Genomic DNA, 19,531 nt, shown 5'->3' with positions numbered 1-19,531 from the left:
GGCGGACCGTTTTCATCGGATATCCGCCCGTGTGTACAGGGCCTTAGTGTCAGGGTGTAATGAGGAAAAGACGGTGGGCTACTGCGGTAGGTGGTTGAGAAATATTGGGGGGGGGGCAGCCGCACATCAATCCTGTTAAAATAAACACACAAGGTAGCAGCAGGATAGTGGTGCGTGCTCCTCTGCAGTATTATGGCGAACTGCAGGAAAGTGCACCATAGTTTGAGAACACTGGGGGAGATCATCTTCCAGCTTTATTCTCAAAGCTTAATCGAACAGGCTGAAGTTAGAAGATGATTGGCTACCATGCACAGTTGCACCAGATAATAAGTGCTCCAGTTTTAGTAAGCCCACGTTCACACTGAGCACAGCTTTGAAATTGTTGAGTTCATCTGAACTCGCACGATTTCAAAGCTACCTTTCAGTCCGACTTCTGGGGGTTGTGTGGGTTCATGCACAGATGTCTTATGAAATCGACCCCGAAGTCGCCAAAAGTAGTGCAGGAACTACTCTTGAAAAATCAGTGCGGCGCTGCCTTTGCAGCGTTGCATTGATTGGGGCTATCCTTTTGCCGGCAATAGGCTCCAATTTGACATGCGATTTGACGTCAAATTGCGCCAATGTGAACGGGGGCTAAATCTCCCCCACTGTCTTAGGTAACTAAGGTGCCACCAAGGATTTAGTAATTTGGTAAATTATGTACTAATTTACCGTGTATCAATCTGCACAGCTGAAAGTGACAGTCTGTTGGAGGAATCAACAATTTTTTTTTAACTAACATTATTCCCACTCATCATGGTATAGCTTTTTTGCTAGCAAAAAGCCGACATTGGACAGTGTTGATAGATTTCTGGTACCAGGGCAGGGACAAGGGGTGGGCAAGAGGGCCGGCTGTCTTGGGCACTGTGGTATCATGTGAGGTTTGGGGGCACCACAAGGAGATTGGGGGGAGGGAATTTGTGTTGGGAGGGGAAATTGGGGGAGGTGTGCTAGGAGTGGTGATTTGAGGAGATTTGTGTTGGGAGGAGAGATGGGGGGAGAGGATTTGTGCTAGAATGGGGGATTTGTGCTAGGATGGCAATTTGGCATGTTCGCCCTGGGCTCTAGATAACCTTGTCCCGACACTGGCTGGTACCTATACATGCAGTATCTATTCATGAATGGTAATAAAATCTGCTTCAAATACCTACATTGTAATTTCTTTCTTGTCTATTGAGGGACAAAGGAAGTCTTCATCTTCATGTTATACTGCTAGCAAACACAACACCTGTAGACCATCCCAGGATAACCCCTTCTACTACCAGCTAGTCCTAGGAACATGGTCACCATTTCTTATGGACCTACTATGGGATAAGGTGATCTAATGTCTTATTATTATTATTTAGGGCAGCTATGATCTCCTCCTATCAGGACATATTACTTAGATCCCTCTTTCTGGGACCAGCTCTCCAAGAGGAGCTTATTTCCCTTGTTAACCATGGTTCAGGCTGTGAATTTTTTCCTCAGACAGAGTCCTGGTGTATCTCTCTGAATGAAGTGTGGGGACTTTGGGCCAGATTCACAAAAGAGATACGACGGCGTATCTCCTGATAGGCCGCCGTATCTCTGTGATCCGCCCGTCCTAACTATGCGACTGATTCATAGAATCAGTTACGCATAGCTAGCCCTAAGGTCCAACAGGTGTAATTGAATTACACTGTCGGATCTTAAGGATACAATTCTAGGCCGGCCGCTAGGTGGCGAGGTTTCTAGCTTTGAAACCATTAGTGACATTTTACCCACATTAGTAGTAAGAAAGTCTGACATGGGTGGGAAAAACCCAAACCAGAGACCATAAGCTTGGAAATTGGTCAACCCGATCCTAATAATTATATTTATTAATTATTATTACTAGTCAACCAACATTAGAATTCTTCTATAGCCTATGGGCAGAGCATTTCACCATAAATGTCCGCTTGCTGCGATCGTATGTTTTTAGCTACTTCGTCGAATCTTCATGTCTCTCTATGTCGAATCTTTTCTCTCTATGTCGACTCTTCTTCATGTCTCTATAATGTCGAATCTTTTCTCTCAATGTCGAATCTTTTCTATTTATGTAGAATAATATTGGACTAATAGAGTTAAGGTTAGGCACATTTGAACGCAACGAAAACGAAAATAAAGCATTTGTTTATGTCAGATCTTTCGGTTTTCGTGTTCTGTGCTTTCGTTATTGTTTGTTAAAACGATAACGAAAATACCTGAAATTCGGACGAAAAAGCATTCGGACGAAAACGAATGCACATGTCTAATAATTTATCACTGCTTAACAAACTGACATCTCCATGTTTCTGTGAATTTCTTGTACTGTAATCTCGTAAAGTCTCATGAGATTCCAGTATTAGTAACCATTCTCCAGTGTTATGCCGCGTACACACGATCATTTTTCAGCATGGAAAAAGTTTTTCAAAAACGTCATTTAAAATGATCGTGTGTGGGCTACACATCATTTTTCAGGTTCTGAAAAACGACCAAAAAAAAATCCGAACATGCTGCATTTTTTAACGCCATTTTAAACAATGTCGTTTTTTGGGTTGTAAAAAATTATCATGTGTGGGCTAAAACGACGAAAAAAACCTGCGCATGCTCAGAAGCAAGTTATGAGACGAGAGCGCTCGTTCTGGTTCTCGTTCTACCGTTCATAATGGAGTAAGCACATTCATCACGCTGTAACAGACAAAAAAGCGTGAAACGTCTTTTACTAACACGGAATCAGCTAAAGCAGCCCGAAGGCGAATGGAACTTCCCCTTTAAAGTGCCATCGTACGTGTTGTACGTCACCGCGCTCTGCTAGATCATTTTTTTAAAACGATGGTGTGTAGGCAACATCGTTTTAATGATGAAGTTGGGAAAACTTCGTTTTTTAGACATGCTGAAAAACAAAGTTTTTTTCACCTTAATGCAATCTATGCTTTAAGGTATAAAAAACATCTGATGATGCCAGCCCGTAGCCCCCACCCCACCCCCCCGCGACCCCGGTTTACTTCCAAACATTTTTTTTTAAAAGGAAAAACACTGCGCTAGATAAGAATGTGAATATTGCACACCAAATATTAGTGATAAATTAGCTGCCAGTACCAAAAATTTGTGATACAACATTTCTAAAACATGTGTAATATACAGTACAGCGCTCCAAAAAAATGAAGAAGATCTAAAATAAATTGATCTTAAATATAACTGTGATGACAGGTGAATGCTGAGAATATATTCTCACAATAACAAATTAAAGTGAAAAACAATATAAGTGACACAAAGATGTGTGAAAAAAAGGAAAAATCCCACTGCGTTGAATGAATGAAGGAACATGAGAAAAAAAATCAGAAAAATCAGTCCTTATGGAGTTAATCAGTCCTTATGGGGTTAATCCAAGTGGGCACCCAAATGAGAGGTTAAAAGATAGAGCAAACTTCATCCACCAGGAAGGCACCCAGAAGTGGTAATGTAGCCTCCTTACCCTATCTATGTGACCACCGTTACAGTGGTCTCAGCAAACATGGGGATTTTTGTTCTCCCTCCGGACCCTCTATGGAATGTCTGAGGTGGTATCTGTTATCTGTGCGGGTCAGATCCTCCTCCGGGCCCGATGAGCCTGACCCCTTGAAAGTCCCGCGCTCGGTCCCGAGATCCTCTTCGCCGCTCAGCCTGGCCGCTGATTGGCTAGAGCGGATGGATTGAGAGCAGCGCATCCATTGGCTGGCACTGCTGTCAATCACATCCAGTGACGCGCCGCGCCGAGGGGCGGGGCCGAGTGATACAGTGAGCGGCTATGGTCGCTTGCTGTATTATGGGAGAGCGCCCGCAAGGACTCATCACCATGCAAGCTCTCTCGCATGAATGTGATGAGTTCTTGCTGGGAGGACCAGAGACAGCCGCCGAGGGACCCCAGAAGACGTGGATCGGGGCCACTGTGTGCAAAACGAACTGCACAGTGGAGGTAAGTATAACATGTTTGTTATTTTAAAGAAAAAATAATTTTTCCTTTATTAACCCTTTAATGGCAATGATCCCAAGTCTGCAAAAGTGAAACTAATTGTCAATCAATATTAACTTTGCCTTGCCCACAAAGTAGATTTTTAGAGGAATCAAATTTATGTTTTTACAACATAGATATGCTTTGTGTACTGTCTTCCAAGTTTCCATTGCGTTTACAGATCATTTTAATTTGTTTTTTCATGTTGATTTTTTTATTACAGTCATGTGACCGGCACAGCCACAGGGTGGAAGATCACAGATTCCTCTTCTGATGTATCTTTCATACGTCAGAAGGAATCTGGGTCACTCCTACTCGACTCCCTCCGCTCTGCACAGCAAGGAAGAGGGGACACGTGAACGAGTTTATAACACCAGATTACAAGGTATTTGAAAAAAAAAAAAAAAAAAACAATGACACGCGCTGCAATGCTTAGGGAAGCATGTAATGTGTGTCAGATCAATAAATGGCAATTGGGTTAACAACCACTTTAATAAAGATGTATTTATAGATAAAAAACGAAATCAACAGTTTAAAAGCATAAAAATAAAATTGACCAAAAATCATTATGATTTCTTTTTACTAAAATCCTACAAGCAGTTTTAACTCATTAAATTGTGACTACCTTACACACAACCATGCATTCTTTTTTCATCCATATTCCTGAAGGTAAACCATAAATAGAAGTATACATAGCATACATTTCCTAGACCAGTACTCAGATCTAAAGCTTAGTACAGACATGTTTGCTCTCTTTCTCTCCTTTGAAGTTGAGTTTATGGAAAGACTCCAGAATCTCCACCATACTTTGGTCTTTGGTTTCTGGAAAAATCCAGAAGGAATATACAGCCAGAAACATGCAATAAACAAGGAAGAAGATGAAGCAAAAAGGCCCCAATGCTTCCTGTGAAAAAAGATAAAATATATAAAGTATAAAATTAATTATGACATATTACATTATAATAAAAAATAGTCTCAGCCTAATTAGAACTGATGGTATGGCTTGGATGAGCTATGAAGCACCTCCAACAATGAATCCAGTTGAATGTGACTACACACAAAATAACAAATTCTTGATTGAGCAGGTAAAACGGTAAACATATTAACTGTGATTTTAGCGGTTTGACTGGAGTTCAATTTGAATGGACCACAAGATTACATATAATAGGGATACGTTTTAATGTTAATACACAGCCACAGCTCAACTACTTTATGTCTTGTACCTTTATACCTCTTATAGAACAATTTTTACATTTTTGCTTTGGTCCTGTTTATGTGATAATAGTACATTTGTCATTACAGAAAAGTATTATTATTCAGGATTTATATAGCACCAACAGTTTAAAGCGGAGGTTCACCCTAAAAAACAACTATGTACCATCCCATCCAGCATACTAGCGTCAGCACTGTACTTACAGTTTAATCCTTCCGTTTCAGACTCCTGCGGGGAGTAGGCGTTCCTATGAAGAGGGGAACATGATTGACGTCCGGCTATGGCGCCTCACGCGTTCCGAAAATAGCCAGAGTAGGACTCGGCTCTTCACGGCGCTATACGGCGCCTGCGCACAGACTAGGAGCTGACTGCGCAGGCGCTGTATATATCCGAGTCCTATTTCGGGTATTTTCGGAACACGTGACGCTCCATAGCTGGACGTCAATCATGTTCCCCTCTTCATAGGAACGCCTATTTCCCCGCCGGAGTCTGAAACGAAACTGGACAATTAAACGGTAAGTACAGCGCAAAAAAAAAAAAGACATACTGTAGCTGACGCTAGTATGCTGGATGGGATGGTATATAAAGAAATTTTTTTTTTTAGGGTGAACCCCCACTTTAAGTGGGTTAGGAGGGTCCTACTCATGAAAGCTTACAATCTTATATTGAGGGGCAAGTGGTACAAAAGGTAATAACTGTGACACATGAGCTGATGAAAGAATTAAAAGTTAATTTGTTTGGTAGAGTTGAGACGGGCTTCTCTGAAGAGATGAGTTTCCAGTGATAGGAGATAGCTGGACAGAGTTAGAGATACCTGGACAGATTGAGGTAGAGAGTTCCAGAGAAAGTGAGAGGCTCTGCAGAAGTTCTGGCGGCGTGCCTGGGAGAAGGAGGCAAGGGAGCTAGAGAGCAGGAGGTTTTGGAAGGAGCAGAGAGGATGGTTTGGGTGGTATATTGAGACAAGATAGGTACTGTAGCTTGGGGCACAGTGGTAAACGGCTTTGTAGTTGTTAGTGTTTTGAATTTTATTCGTTGGGGGGATCAGAAGCCAGTAGAGAGGTTGGCAGAGAGGGGTGGACACTGAGCAGTTGGTAAGGTAGATGAGTCTGGCAGCAACATTCATGGCACACTGAAAGGGAGAGGTAGGTCTATGAAAAGTGAGTTACAATAGTCAAGGCAAATGATACCAAAGGAATGAACTAGTATCTTGTTTCATTGATTAAGGCCGCGTACAAACGGTCGATCCATCTGAGAATGGTCCGATGGACCGTTTTCATCGGTTCACCGCTGAAGCAGACCGATGGTCTGATGTGCGTACACACCATCAGTTCAAAAACCGACCGGGTCAGAACGCGGTGACGTAAAACACACGACAAGTTGAAAAAACAAAGTTCAATGCTTCCAAGCATGCGTCGACTTGATTCTGAGCATGCGCGGGTTTTGAACCGATTCTTTTGTGTACTAACCATCGGTTTTGACCGATGGTCAGCCGTCCATCGGTTCGATTTTAAAGCAAGTTCTCTAATTTTTTTCCGAAGGACAACAGACCGATGGGCTGTACACACGGTCGGTTTGGACCGATAAAACTGGACTTCAGGCCGTTTTCCTCGGTTTGGACCGACCGTGTGTACGCGGCCTTAGAAGGGCATATTTGGGAGATGTTACGGAGGTGAAGATTTAGACAGTTATTGGATTTGGGGCTTAAAGAACAAGTCAGAGTCCAGGATTACACCTAGTACCCTAGCATGAGGGGAGGGAATAATAGTTGTACTATTGATCTTTATTAGAAGGCAAAGGCGGGGAGTAATATTAGAAAGATTTAGCAAGAAGAAGTGTTGTGACATCCATACTGATATGTCAGTTAGTAGGAACCAGGAAAGAGCAGGGTCTTGGAGGTGAAGGGAGTGTTTTTTTATTTTTTTAAAGGAGTGGGTGGTTCACAGTATCATAGGTAGCAGAAAGGTCTAGAAGTATAGGTATGGGGTAATGGCCCATTTGTTTTAGCATTTAATAAATCATTAGCGTGTTGTAGTAGAACAGTTACTGTGGAGTGTTGAAAGCGAAAGTCAGACTGTAAGGTGTCAAGAAGGCTGTTGTCAGGGAGGTAGGAGTTAAGATGGTTGTTGAATCTGTTGTAGACTAGGCATTCTAGAAATGTTGAAGTTAATGGGAACAAGGAGATGGTTCTTAGATTGTTAAGTCTGGTGGGGTCCAGTGAGGGTTTTTTTAAGTATGGGGGTGACCAGTGCATTCTTTAGTGGTGAAAGGAATGTGCCAGTAGGGGGAGAGAGATTGACGATGTGACTGAGAGAGCATAGAATATAGCAAGAGGGTAACCTAGTAGTTGTGTGGGAACAGGGTCAAGGGGACAAGTGGCAAGGTGGGTGTCTGAGAAGAGTTTAGTAACAAGATCAAAAGAGGAAAGTATTGAATGTGGGTTTAGACAGGGTATGGTAAATGGGGAAGATATCTGTACAGTGAATATGTCCCCACGAATTGCATCAATTTTGTTTTGAAGTGACTGGCTACCTCCTGGGCATTAGTGAGTTATGCCGCATACACACGGTCGTTTTTTGTGATGGAAAAAAACAACATTTTTTAAAACGTCATTTAAAATGTGTGGGGAAAACGTAGTTTTATGTCTTCTGAAAAACGACAAAAAAAAATCGAACATGCTTCAATTTTTATGTCGTTTTTCAAAACGTCGTTTTTTGTGTCATTTAAAATGATAGTGTGTGGGTAAAACAACATTTAAAACAACGTTTTTAAACCCGCGCATGCTCAGAAGCAAGTTAAGACGCGAGCTTGAATGGAACAGAGTGCCGCCGTACGTGCTGAACGTAACAACCCTATGCTAGAGCATTTTGAAAAAAACGATGGTGTGTAGGCAACGTCGTTTTTTAAAATGAAGTTTGAAAAACGTCGTTTTGTTTTATGATAAAAAACGTTGTTTTATTTCATCACAAAAAACGACCGTGTGTACGCGGCATTAGTGGATGGAGGTGGTGTGGGGGGGGCAAAGTGGAGAGTTAAAAGTAGAGAAGAGCCAAGGAGGACTAGATGAGGGAGTATTAGTGAAGTAGATTTGTTTAGAAGCACGGAGGCAGGAAGTTTAGGAGGGCAGCTTTGTATAGGGTGAACTCTTGTAGGGATTTTACGCCACAGTTGCTCAACAGCACAGTTTCTGGTGTTGTCAGTTTGCCATGTTTTAATAGTTAGGGCCTGATTCTGTATGTAGTGAGAGGAGCAAAGGAGTCTAGTGAGGATCAAAGTGAGCTGTTGTAGACAGATATGGTCAGGTCAGGGCTAGACAGGGCCAAGGTTTTATCAGGTGGTTAGCAGCAGCAGACAGGGGTACTATGAAACTGATGAGAGGAAGAGAGGAAAGGGAGTGTTGGAGAGGCTGCAAGCAGTGCAGAGGTGGGAGAACACAATTTTAAGGGTGTGTGAACCAATTTCTAAGGTCAAAAGATGGGGTCAAGTTAAGAAGTTGAGATGTGGCTGGGCTGTTAACAAAGTCACCAAAAATGATAAATGGTATTTCAGTGGAGAGAAATTAGGTTATCCAGGCACAGAAGTCTTGAAGGAGGCATGATACTGGACCAGGAGACTGATAAATCACTGAAATACTCAGAGAAATTGGATGAATACAGTAAATCTCAAAAGAAGAGAGGGATAGAGAGGGAGGTGTAGGAAGGACTTGAACTGTGCTTAGTGGGGATAGAAGTTATCCAATTCCAATGGGTCCAACTGAGCGAGTCAACAGAGGCCATCATGGGAGAGGGCAGCCGGAGAGGTAAATTCAGATTCTTGTAGCCAATTTGTAAAGTGGTTGTAAACCCTTACAGACCACTTTATGCTACATGTAAGCCTATAATAAGGCTTACCTGTAGCTACCCAGGATATCTTCCAAACCAGTACGGTTTAGGAAATATCCTCTATCCCCTGCAGGTGTCGATGTCATCGGCACATGCGCACTGGGGCAAACTAAAGCAAGGGCTTTCTTTTTCTTGTTAAAAAAAAAAAAAATGAAGCAACGGCACGTATAGACACGTGCCTGCAACAGTTCCGGAATGCTAGCTTCCCTCGCTACTTTCTCTCCTACATACAACAGGGCATGGTGGTTTGGACGGCACTAAGGTAAGACTTATTTTGCTTTTCAGGGATGCTACCTTTAACCACTTGCCGACCTCCTCATGTACATATACGTCAGCAGAATGGCATGGACAGGCACATGTACGTACCGGTACGTGCTTTGCTTGACGTGGGTTCGTTTATTCGTTTATAGCCGCCCCATCGCGATCGCTCCCCGGAGCTGAAGAACGGGGAGAGCCGTATGTAAACACGGCTTCCCCGTGCTTCACTGTGGCGGCGCATCGATCGAGTGATCCCTTTTATTAGGGAGACTCGATCGATGATGTCAGTCCTACAGCCACACCCCCCTACAGTTGTAAACACACACTAGGTGAACCCTAAATGTTACAGCGCCCCCTGTGTTTAACTCCCAAACTGCAACTGTCATTTTCACAATAAACAATGCAATTTAAATGCATTTTTTGCTGTGAAAATGACAATGGTCCCAAAAATGTGTCAAAATTGTCCGAAGTGTCCGCCATAATGTCGCAGTCACGAAAAAAATCGCTGATCGCCGCCATTAGTAGCAAAAAAATAAATTAAAAAAAATGCAATAAAACTATCCCCTATTTTGTAAACGCTATAAATTTTGCGCGAACCAACCGATAAACGATTATTGCGATTTTTTTTACCAAAAATAGGTAGAAGAATACGTATCGGCCTAAACTGAGGAAAAAAAAAATTATATATGTTTTTGGGGGATATTTATTATAGCAAAAAGTAAAAAATATTGCATTTTTTTCAAAATTGTCGCTCTATTTTTGTTTATAGCGCAAAAACTAAAAACCGCAGATGTGATCAAATACCACCAAAAGAAAGCTCTATTTGTGGGGAAAAAAGGACGCCAATTTTGTTTGGGAGCCATTTCGCACGACCGCGCAATTGTCTGTTAAAGCGACACAGTCCCGAACTGTAAAAACACCTTGGGTCTTTAGGCAGCATATTGGTCCGGTCCTTAAGTGGTTAATTTTTTTAAATAACAACAAATTTGCTTTAAGGGAATTGTATCGTAAAAAATTGTAATAAAGATCATACCTCAATGAAGGGGAATGCCAGGCCTATCACAAACAGTCCCACCCAAAGTATTCCTCCAGCTAAGGCATAGGCAGCTGGCCTGTATGACTGGATAAAAAGTTCTGTGGGCAGCACACAACTCACTCCACCTATAAAGAGAAAGAGGAAAAGCATGGTCATAAGTAATTCAGCAACATAATAAAGAGATCATTCACAAAAACAAACTGAGAAGTCTTCCTGAAGGCAAAGATTATTTTGCAACACTTCAGTTAATTCTTTACATATGCTGCTTCAACTTCTGAAGTATTTTGGCATGTTCAGATTACTGCACGAACCAAACAATCTGAACAAATCCTGATGCCCTGTACAGCTTTGCGCGTCGGAATTTGTATACACGATAGGAAATTCTGATCAGATTTTTTCCTGACGGCAAAATAGAGAACCTGCTCTCTATCTTTTTCCAGCTGTTTTTCCATTGGAAAAAGTCTGATGGTGCATAAACACGGTCGGGATTCCCGACCAAAAGCTCTCATCTGACTTTTTCCAACGTGAAAAACGATCGTGTGTACAGGGCATAAGGCTATGGTCACATCTATGTGGTTTTCAGGCACGTTTTGTTTTTTTTATACTGGAGAAGCCATCCGCTGTTAGGGTGACCACATTTCCAAACTACAATTCAGGGACACCTCCCTTCCCAAAAATCAGCTTGTGCTGTAACGAATCACAGCACAGTGATTGGACACAAGAGGCGGGATTTATGTTTCTCCAATCACAAGCAGGGGGCGGGGATTGTGCTCCTCCAGGCATTCCCGGCCAGGACAAGTACTGTCAGTGAGTAAAGCAGTGATGTGGCAGCCTTTTTTGGGGGCATCAGATTGGCCCGTGGGGTGGCTGTGTCAGTTTCATTCCGGGACACTGTATTGTCCTGGAATGAATGTGCCCGAGACAGACCTGCAAAATGCGGGACTGTCCCGGGCAATCCGGGACACGTGGTCACCTTATCTGCTGTGTCCTTAACAACAGATGACTCATCAGCTGTCAGTGGGCTTCCCTGCTGACAGCTGAATGTAAAAAAATAAACATTGCCGGCAATAAATAAAATCATCAAAAAAAGTAAAAAAAAAAAAAAAGACGTGCAGTCCCCCATCAAATCTATACCAGACCCTTATCCGATCATGCAGCCTGGAAGGTCAGGAAAGGGATAGGAAAAGTGAATCATACCAGGCAACATGCCCTCAACATGGAGAGGCTTTGGGACAGGGGGGGCTCAACCCCCCACCCCACAACACCCTTTCACACGTTAATGGGGACAGGGGGCCCCAGATCCCGCCTCCCCATATGTGAATGGGTATGGGGTACATACTACCCCTACCCATTCACCAAAAAAGTGTGAAAGTGAATAAAGCCAGTACAAGTTGCAAAACTATTTCAGGGACAGTGTATTCTGCAAGACAACTGTATTCTGCCAACTTCCTATATATCAATAGAGCAACGTAGTGCAACAAATACCCCTCAAGGACTATGGAGGCAGAACTACAGTGGGTTTATAGTATTAAACCAATATTTGTATTAAACATACACAGTAAATACATGGACTGAAGACCTTGTACAATGACATTACAACAAAGTGGCATAAAAGTGTGAACATCGTGGTTTTATAATGCTTAAATACCCCTTGACACCATCAGATACATCCAAGAGGCTGCAGATGCTATAGACCTGGCTCAGCCCTTGTAAGTAGGGTTGATAAATCCCGACATGTTTCAGACATTGTAGTCCTTCCTCAGGGGTAGTAGATCTATGCCATCACTAATTATATCAAAAAAGACTATAATTTTACAGATACAGTGAGGGAAAAAGTATTTGATCCCCTACTGAGTTTGTACATTTGCCCACTGACAAAGAAATGACCAGTCTTTAATGGTAGGTTTATTTTAAGAGACAGAATAACAACAAAAATATCCAGAAAAACACATTTTAAAAAAGTTATAAATTGATTTGCATTTTAATGAGTGAAATAAGTATTTGATCCCCTATCAATCAGCAAGATTTCTGTCTCCCAGGTGTCTTCTATACAGGTAATGGAGAAAATGAAGTCACCGCTCCAGGTGGGAGTATGGAACGAACCGTGTCTTCTCAGAAAAGCCCAGGTGCCGGCAATGCACGAAGCAAAGTAAAAAATAATGTTTGGACAGCCGCACTCTGAAAAAAACTCTTGGTTGCCATTTATTGGTAAAAAACTTTTAAAACACCACACATCACAGCAGAAAATTGGGGGATGCAGCTGACGCATTTCACACTGTTGGTCAGTGCTTAGTCATAGCTAAAAGTTAAAAGTTTTTTACCAATAAAAGCAACCGAGAGGTTTTTTCAGAGTGCGGCTGTCCAAACATTCTTTTCTACTTTTATACAGGTAATGAGCTGAGATTAGGAGCACTCTCTTAAAGGGACTGCTCCTAATCTCAGTTTATTACCTGTATAAAAGACACCTGTTCACAGAAACAATTAATCGATCAGATTCCAATCTCTCCACCATGGCCAAGGCCAGAGAGCTGTCCAAGGATGTCAGGGACAAGATTGTAGACCTACACAACCAGGAATGGGCTACAAGACTATCGCTAAACATCTTAGTAAGAGGGTGACAACAGTGCGATTATTCCCAAATGGAAGAAACACAAAATAATCTCGATCTGGAGCTCCAAGCAAGGTCTCACCTCGTAGAGTTTCAATTATCATGAGAATGATGAGGAATCGGCCCAGAACTACACGGGAGAATCTTGTCAGTGATCTCAAGCCAGCTGGGACCATAGTCACCAAGAAAACAATTGGTAACACACTATGCTGTGAAAGAGAGAAATCCTGCAGCGCCCGCAAGGTCCCCCTGCTCAAAAAAGCACATGTACAGGCCGTCTGAAGTTTTCTAATGAACATCTGAATGATTCAGAGGAGAACTGGGTGAAAGTGTTGTGGTCAGAAGAGACCAAAATCAAGCTCTTTGACATCAACTCAACTCACCGTGTTTGGAGGAGGAGGAATGTTTCATATGACCCCCAAGAACACCATCCCCACCGTCAAACATGGAGGTGCTTTTGGGGTGTTTTCTGCTAAGGGGACAGGACAACTTCACCGCATCAAATGGACCCTCAAATCTTGGGTGAGAAGGGTCCCTCAGCCAGGGCCTTGAAAATGGTTCATGAATGGGTATTCCAGCATGACAATGACCCAAAACACAAGGCCAGGGCAACAAAGGGGTGGCTCAAGAAGAAGCACATTAAGGCCCTAGTGGCCTAGCCAGTCTCCAGACCTTAATCCCATAGAAAATATGTGGAGGGAGCTGAAGGTTGGAGCTACCAAACATCAGCCTCAAAACCTTAATGACTTGGAGAGGATCTGGAAAGGGGAGTGGGACAAAATTATTGAGATGTGTGCAAACCTGGTGGCCAACTACAAGAAATATATGACCTCTGTGATTGTCAACAAGGGTTTTGCCACCAAGTCATGTTTTTGGGACAAATACTTATTTCACTCATTATGCAAATCAATGTATAACAATTTTGAAAATGCATCTGGATATTTTCGTTGTTATTCTGTCTCTCACTGTTAAAATAAGCCTACCATTAAAATAATAGACTAATCATTTGTCAGTGGGCAAACATACAAAATCAGCAGGGGATCAAATACCTTTTCCCTTACTGTATAAGATAGTAGTAAAAACCACTGTTGATACTTGCAAAATTCAACCAGAGAAACACAAAAGAAATACATAAAATCAAGTTGTATCCTGCTGAGATGGCTGTGCAATATCTTGAAGGGGGGCAGGGGGCAGTGCGTAGATGAGCAGCAAAAAGTATGTTCACAAGGACCCTATTGGGGCATAGATGCCCTAGTAGCACCAGCTTAGTGAAGCAGTATCTGTAACCCAAAGGTTTTAAAACGCCAATATAGAATATTAGAAAAAGAGCCCACATATTTGTGGGGCAGGATAATGGAGATGTGTTATCTTGTATGCAGCCTTGAAACCAAATCTTCTATATGGGTGCTTTAAACCCTATGGGTTTCCTTTTCCCGTTGTTTTGCTGATTTTTTTCATTGCTGGCAATTCTTGTTTTTACATTTAGCTGTCAGTGGGGAAGCCCAATGACAGCTGATAACTCATTAGTTGTTAAGGATGCGGCAGCCTGCTTCCCGGCCTGCTCCTTAGCAACCAGCTATGTACTGTTTGTTAAAGAGAAGAAGAAAAAACACAACATGCAAAATCCATGTAAAAACCCATAAAAATGCAAAACACTTGCGTTTTTGATGTGAGTCTATTGAAGTCTATCACACACAAAAGGCAATCTGCTGTGGGAAAAATTCCCTTACCGGCTTAAAAACGCTTAAATGTGTACCATAGGAAACCATGTTAAATGGATAATTTTAGTGCATTTCTGCAAACTGCAAAATGCACTAAAAAAACGCCTAAGGCCCCGTACACACGGTCGGACAAAACCGATGAGAATGAACCGAAGTTTAGTTTCATCGGACCAAACCGACCGTGTGTATAGGCCATCGGTCTGTTTTCTTTCGGTCCAAAATTTTAAAACATACTTCAAAACCGAACCGATGGACCAAACCGATGGTTAGTACAGAAAAGCATCGGTTCAAAACCCGCGCATGCTCAGAATCAAGTCGACGCATGCTTGGAAGCATTGAACTTTGTTTTTTTCAGCACGTCGTGTTTTACGTCACCGTGTTCTGACCCGATCGGGTTTTGAACCGATGGTGTGTACACACATCAGACCATCAGGCCACTTCAGTGGTCAACCGATGAAAACAGTCCGACGGGCCAGTCTCATCGGTTTGGTCCGACCGTGTGTACAAGGCCTAATGCCGCGTACACACCATCACTTTATGTGATGAAAAAAAACGACGTTTTTAAAAACGTCACTTTAAATGACCGTGTGTGGGGGAAAACGTTGTTTTATGTCTTGTGAAAAACAACAAAAAAAAATTGAAGCATGCTTCAATTTTATGTGCCGTTTTTCAAAACGTCGTTTTTTACTTCACAGAAATTGACCGTGTGTAGCAAAAAACGCCGTTAAAAACAACGTTTTTACACCTGCGCATGCCCAGAAGCTAGTTATGAAGCGAGCTTCAATGGAAAAACGTGGTGAACGTAACCTCGCTTTGCTAGAGCATTGTGTAAAAACGATGGTGTGTAGGCAACTTCGTCTTTGAAAATTGAAGTTTCAAAAGCGTCGTTTTTTACTTCACAGAAAATGTCGTTTTTTTTCATCACATAAAGTGATGGTGTGTATGCGGCATAAGAATTATCATCATAAAAAAAAAAAAAAAAAGAATTATCATCATTTGCTTTTTTTTAACAAAATGCAACAAAACCAAAATATCCAATATAGCAAAATGTTAAAGACTCATGCCAAAACACATTTCTGTAATGCTGTAGTTGAAATGCAGACTCTTAAGCCGTGTACACACGATCGGTTTGTCCGATGAAAACAGACCGATTTACTGTTTTCATCGGCCAACCCAATCGTGTGTGGGCCCCATCGATCTTTTTTCCATTAGTGTTAAAAAACAGAACAGGTTTTAAATTTTTCCTATGGATAAAAAAACGGTAGAAAAATCAGATTGTCTGTGTGGAACTCCATCGGATAAAAATCCATGCATGCTCAGAATCAAGTCGATGCATGCTCGGAAGCATTGAACTTAATTTTTTTCGGCTCGTCGTAGTGTTTTACGTCACCGCGTTTTGGCACGGTCAGATTTTTGACTGATGGTGTGTAGGCAAGACTGATGAAAGTCAGCTTTATCGGATATCCGATGAAAAAATCCATCGGATTACATTCCATCAGATATCCGATCGTGTGTACAGGGCTTTACAGAACAATGCTTCATAGGTTCAGACACTTCCCTGATGTTGGCATGTACTACTTGTAGTCTTAGTTACATCTTTAGAATTATAGGTCTCTTAAGGGGAATAAAATAATAAGGTAAATAAATACGAGGCATGAGGTCATATGATTATTTTCTGCTGTATTAGTCTATTTGGAAAACACCTTCCTGTCGAGTACAAGACTAATATTAAATTTGACAAATTTTGAGTCCTTTATTTGAGCATAGTCATCACTGAAGAAAAAATGGCAAGGAAAACATGAAAGCAGTATTTGCAGTGCATTGATAAATTCCAAAGGTTACTGACCGGGTCCCATGCCATAGCTCAAGGTGAAGATAAAGATGAGTACACAAGATGCGTATGGAATCCAAGTATGTAAGTCCTATGGGAAAACACAATGTGAGTCCAGTGTGTAAATATGTCTTCTGTTTAATTTACACGTAAATTGGTTTGTTGGCTTGATTATATCAAGTTCTTGAATTAGAGTTCAAGTTCAACTAAGAATTGAATTGATTTATAAATACTTAAAAAATGATTATTGACACTGGTGACCTATAAAGATGTATATATTCAACATTACAAGAATCTAGATCAGTGGTCTCAAAGTACCGGCCCGCGGTGAGCTGGCGCCATCTGGTGGTGAGCCGTTGGTATTACAAGTTATTACCACCAGATGTGAGCTGGTGCCATCTGGTGGTGGCCGTTGGTATTACAAGTTAAGCATTACAAGTTAAACAGCAATTCTAATGTCATTTTACACTATTTTCACTGCCATCTTCTTCCCTCTAATTAGAACCCCCAAACATTATATATATTTTTTATCCTAACACCCTAGAGAATAAAATGGCGATCGTTGCAATACTTTCTGTTACGCCGTATTTGCGCAGCGGTCTTACAAGCGCACTTTTTTGGAAAAAAATTACACTTTTTTTAATTAAAAAATAAAACAGGAAAGTTATCCCCATTTTTTGTAATATTATGAAAGATAATGTTACGCCGAGTAAATTCATACCCAACATGTCACGCTTCAAAATTGCGTCCGCTCGTGGAATGCCGACAAACTTTTTTACCCTTTAAAATCTTCATAGGCGACGTTTAAAAAAATCTATAGGTTGCATGTTTTAAGTTACAGAGGAGGTCTAGTGCTAGAATTATTGCTCTCGCTCTACCAATCGCGGCGATACCTCACATGTGTGGTTTGAACACCGTTTACATATGCGGGCACTGCTCGCGTATGTGTTCGCTTCTGCGTGCAAGCTCGTCGGGACGGGGTGCGTTTTCTGGCTCCTAACTTTTTTAGCTGGCTCCTAGATTCCAAGCAAATTTGTCAAACCCTGACTTACACCAGTGCTGGTGGTAATAATACGCTCGCTGACACTAGTGCTGGGGGTTAATAATGTGTTCGCTGACACCAGTACTGTTGTTTTTGAAGTTTGAAAGTTTGCATGCCATGGCATATGAAAACTTGTCTTGTGGCCTTTAGGTAATTTGAGTTTGAGACCCCTGATCTAGATAAACCCAGATAAATAATGTTTTTATTTTGCTTGGCACTGCACAGTACATCAATATCTACTTGACAAGCAGTAGCTGGAATAGAGTTTAGCCATGTAGTCTGGTAGTGAGATATGAGAGAAAAATTATTCTGGGCTCTCTGTGATTCTGTGTGATTCAGGCAAAAAGAAGCATGAGGTCAGCTTCAATTTCAACAAAGCCATAGATACTACTAAAACTATTCAAAGCATTGCAGGTTATATTTCATTTCAACGTATTATTAAGTGTATCAATAGTTTTTTTTTAGAGGCATTACAGAAAAAGTAGAATTGCTGTGGCAGCCGCAAGGTCCTTACCTGGAGAAATAGAGTGACAGTAAGCAAGGTTAGAGTCAGAGCCAGAATAGAATAGTTCACCCACAGAAGGGATTTCCTGCCCAGACGATCAATGAGAAAACCCTGTATATAACCAGCAAGGAAAAGTAAAAAGGAAAAGTCATTCACATTTTACCTTATAGTTCTATGAGATACAAAAAGTGGAAGAAGTTCCGCAGAGCATGTTGTCAGGAGAATATGAAGATACTGTTGGGTGAAGGGTCTGTTGTTTTGTGTGCCAATACCATATTGTTAAATATTTTATGAACCGCCAATATATCACTGTTTTCTTGATTAAACATTGTTTTTTTTTTTTTTTTTTAAAAGCCTATGGCGTGTGAACACACCCAAAAACTCCACCCGGTGCAGAAAAAATGTGCACACACATAAAGAGTGTTCACAAAAATGTGCAGACGGGTGCAACGTCAAGTGGTCCTCCTGTGAAGAGGGACCCAAACCCTGATCCCCCGGGGCGTTAGCCTCCAGACGGGGACTGAGGTACTGTGGTCTGAGCAACCGAAGCCGACACGGACCCAACTTCCTCGGAGGGACTGCCGAAACAGAACCCTCCCACTACTAGGTGGGGCTAAAATAATACTGATTATATCAGTTTTTGGGAGATGCAGTTAAACTAACCATTTTTTAACCCGTATGTAAACCCATTTAAATCACTTATGGCATATGAGCATTAAATAAGGCTGTAACAGTAACTGTCCATTGATTGCATTATTTCACTAAGATAAGACATTTATTTATTGCGATCAACTGTTGGATAGTTGAAAAATTTGTGAAATTACTGTGCTTACCATGCAACAGTGAAAATACAGCAGCTAACACTACAATGTGACAAAATTGAAAACATGAATAAATAAAAGTGCAGAGCTATAAAGCCAAAATGTGTATATACCATATACATTTGGGTCTGGTATGAATATTAAGGGGAACCCTAAACCAAAAAAAAAAAAAAAACGTGGGGGTCCGCGGCTTTTCGAATTTGCCACGAACACCCCAAATTGTTCGCTGTTCGGCGAACGGGCAAACAGACAATGTTCGAGTCGAACTCATGTTCGACTCGAACAGATAGCCCATCCCTAATTATATATAGTATATATAGGGTAAAAAAAATCGCCATCATTTTACTGATATCTTATGCATTAATTACAACATTGCCTTTTGAAAAAGAGGTACAGTAAATTAAAACCAAACAGACTGACTTACACAGAGCACAGTTGTAAGAATCTCTATAATTCCAATCCCAAGTGACACATATGGTACTTCCTTAGCTGGAATTCCTGCATTTTGGAAGACATTATATGCATAAAAGTACACCTGTAATGAGGAAAACAAGTATTATCCACTGGCAAACAATTTGCGTTGCCTTGTAGCAAATGTTATTCATGCGA

General features: G+C 41.5%; 1 protein-coding gene across 1 annotated transcript in view; it reads right to left on the bottom strand.

The window, feature by feature from the left end:
- LOC120942505 overlaps window positions 1-19,531 on the bottom strand; it is a 189,993-nt gene that overhangs the window by 158,967 nt on the left and 11,495 nt on the right. The window contains exons 8-9 of the mRNA XM_040355531.1: window positions 19,347-19,457; window positions 18,111-18,212 (exon numbers count right to left, since the gene is read on the bottom strand). Coding sequence (XP_040211465.1) covers window positions 18,111-18,212; window positions 19,347-19,457 — 213 coding nt within the window. The remainder of the gene's footprint in view (window positions 1-18,110; window positions 18,213-19,346; window positions 19,458-19,531) is intronic.

The sequence above is a fragment of the Rana temporaria genome, chromosome 1 (genome assembly GCF_905171775.1).
Source record: "Rana temporaria chromosome 1, aRanTem1.1, whole genome shotgun sequence".
NCBI lineage: Eukaryota > Metazoa > Chordata > Amphibia > Anura > Ranidae > Rana > Rana temporaria.
Note: the sequence above shows the minus strand (reverse complement) of the source record. Positions and strands in the feature narration are given on the sequence as shown.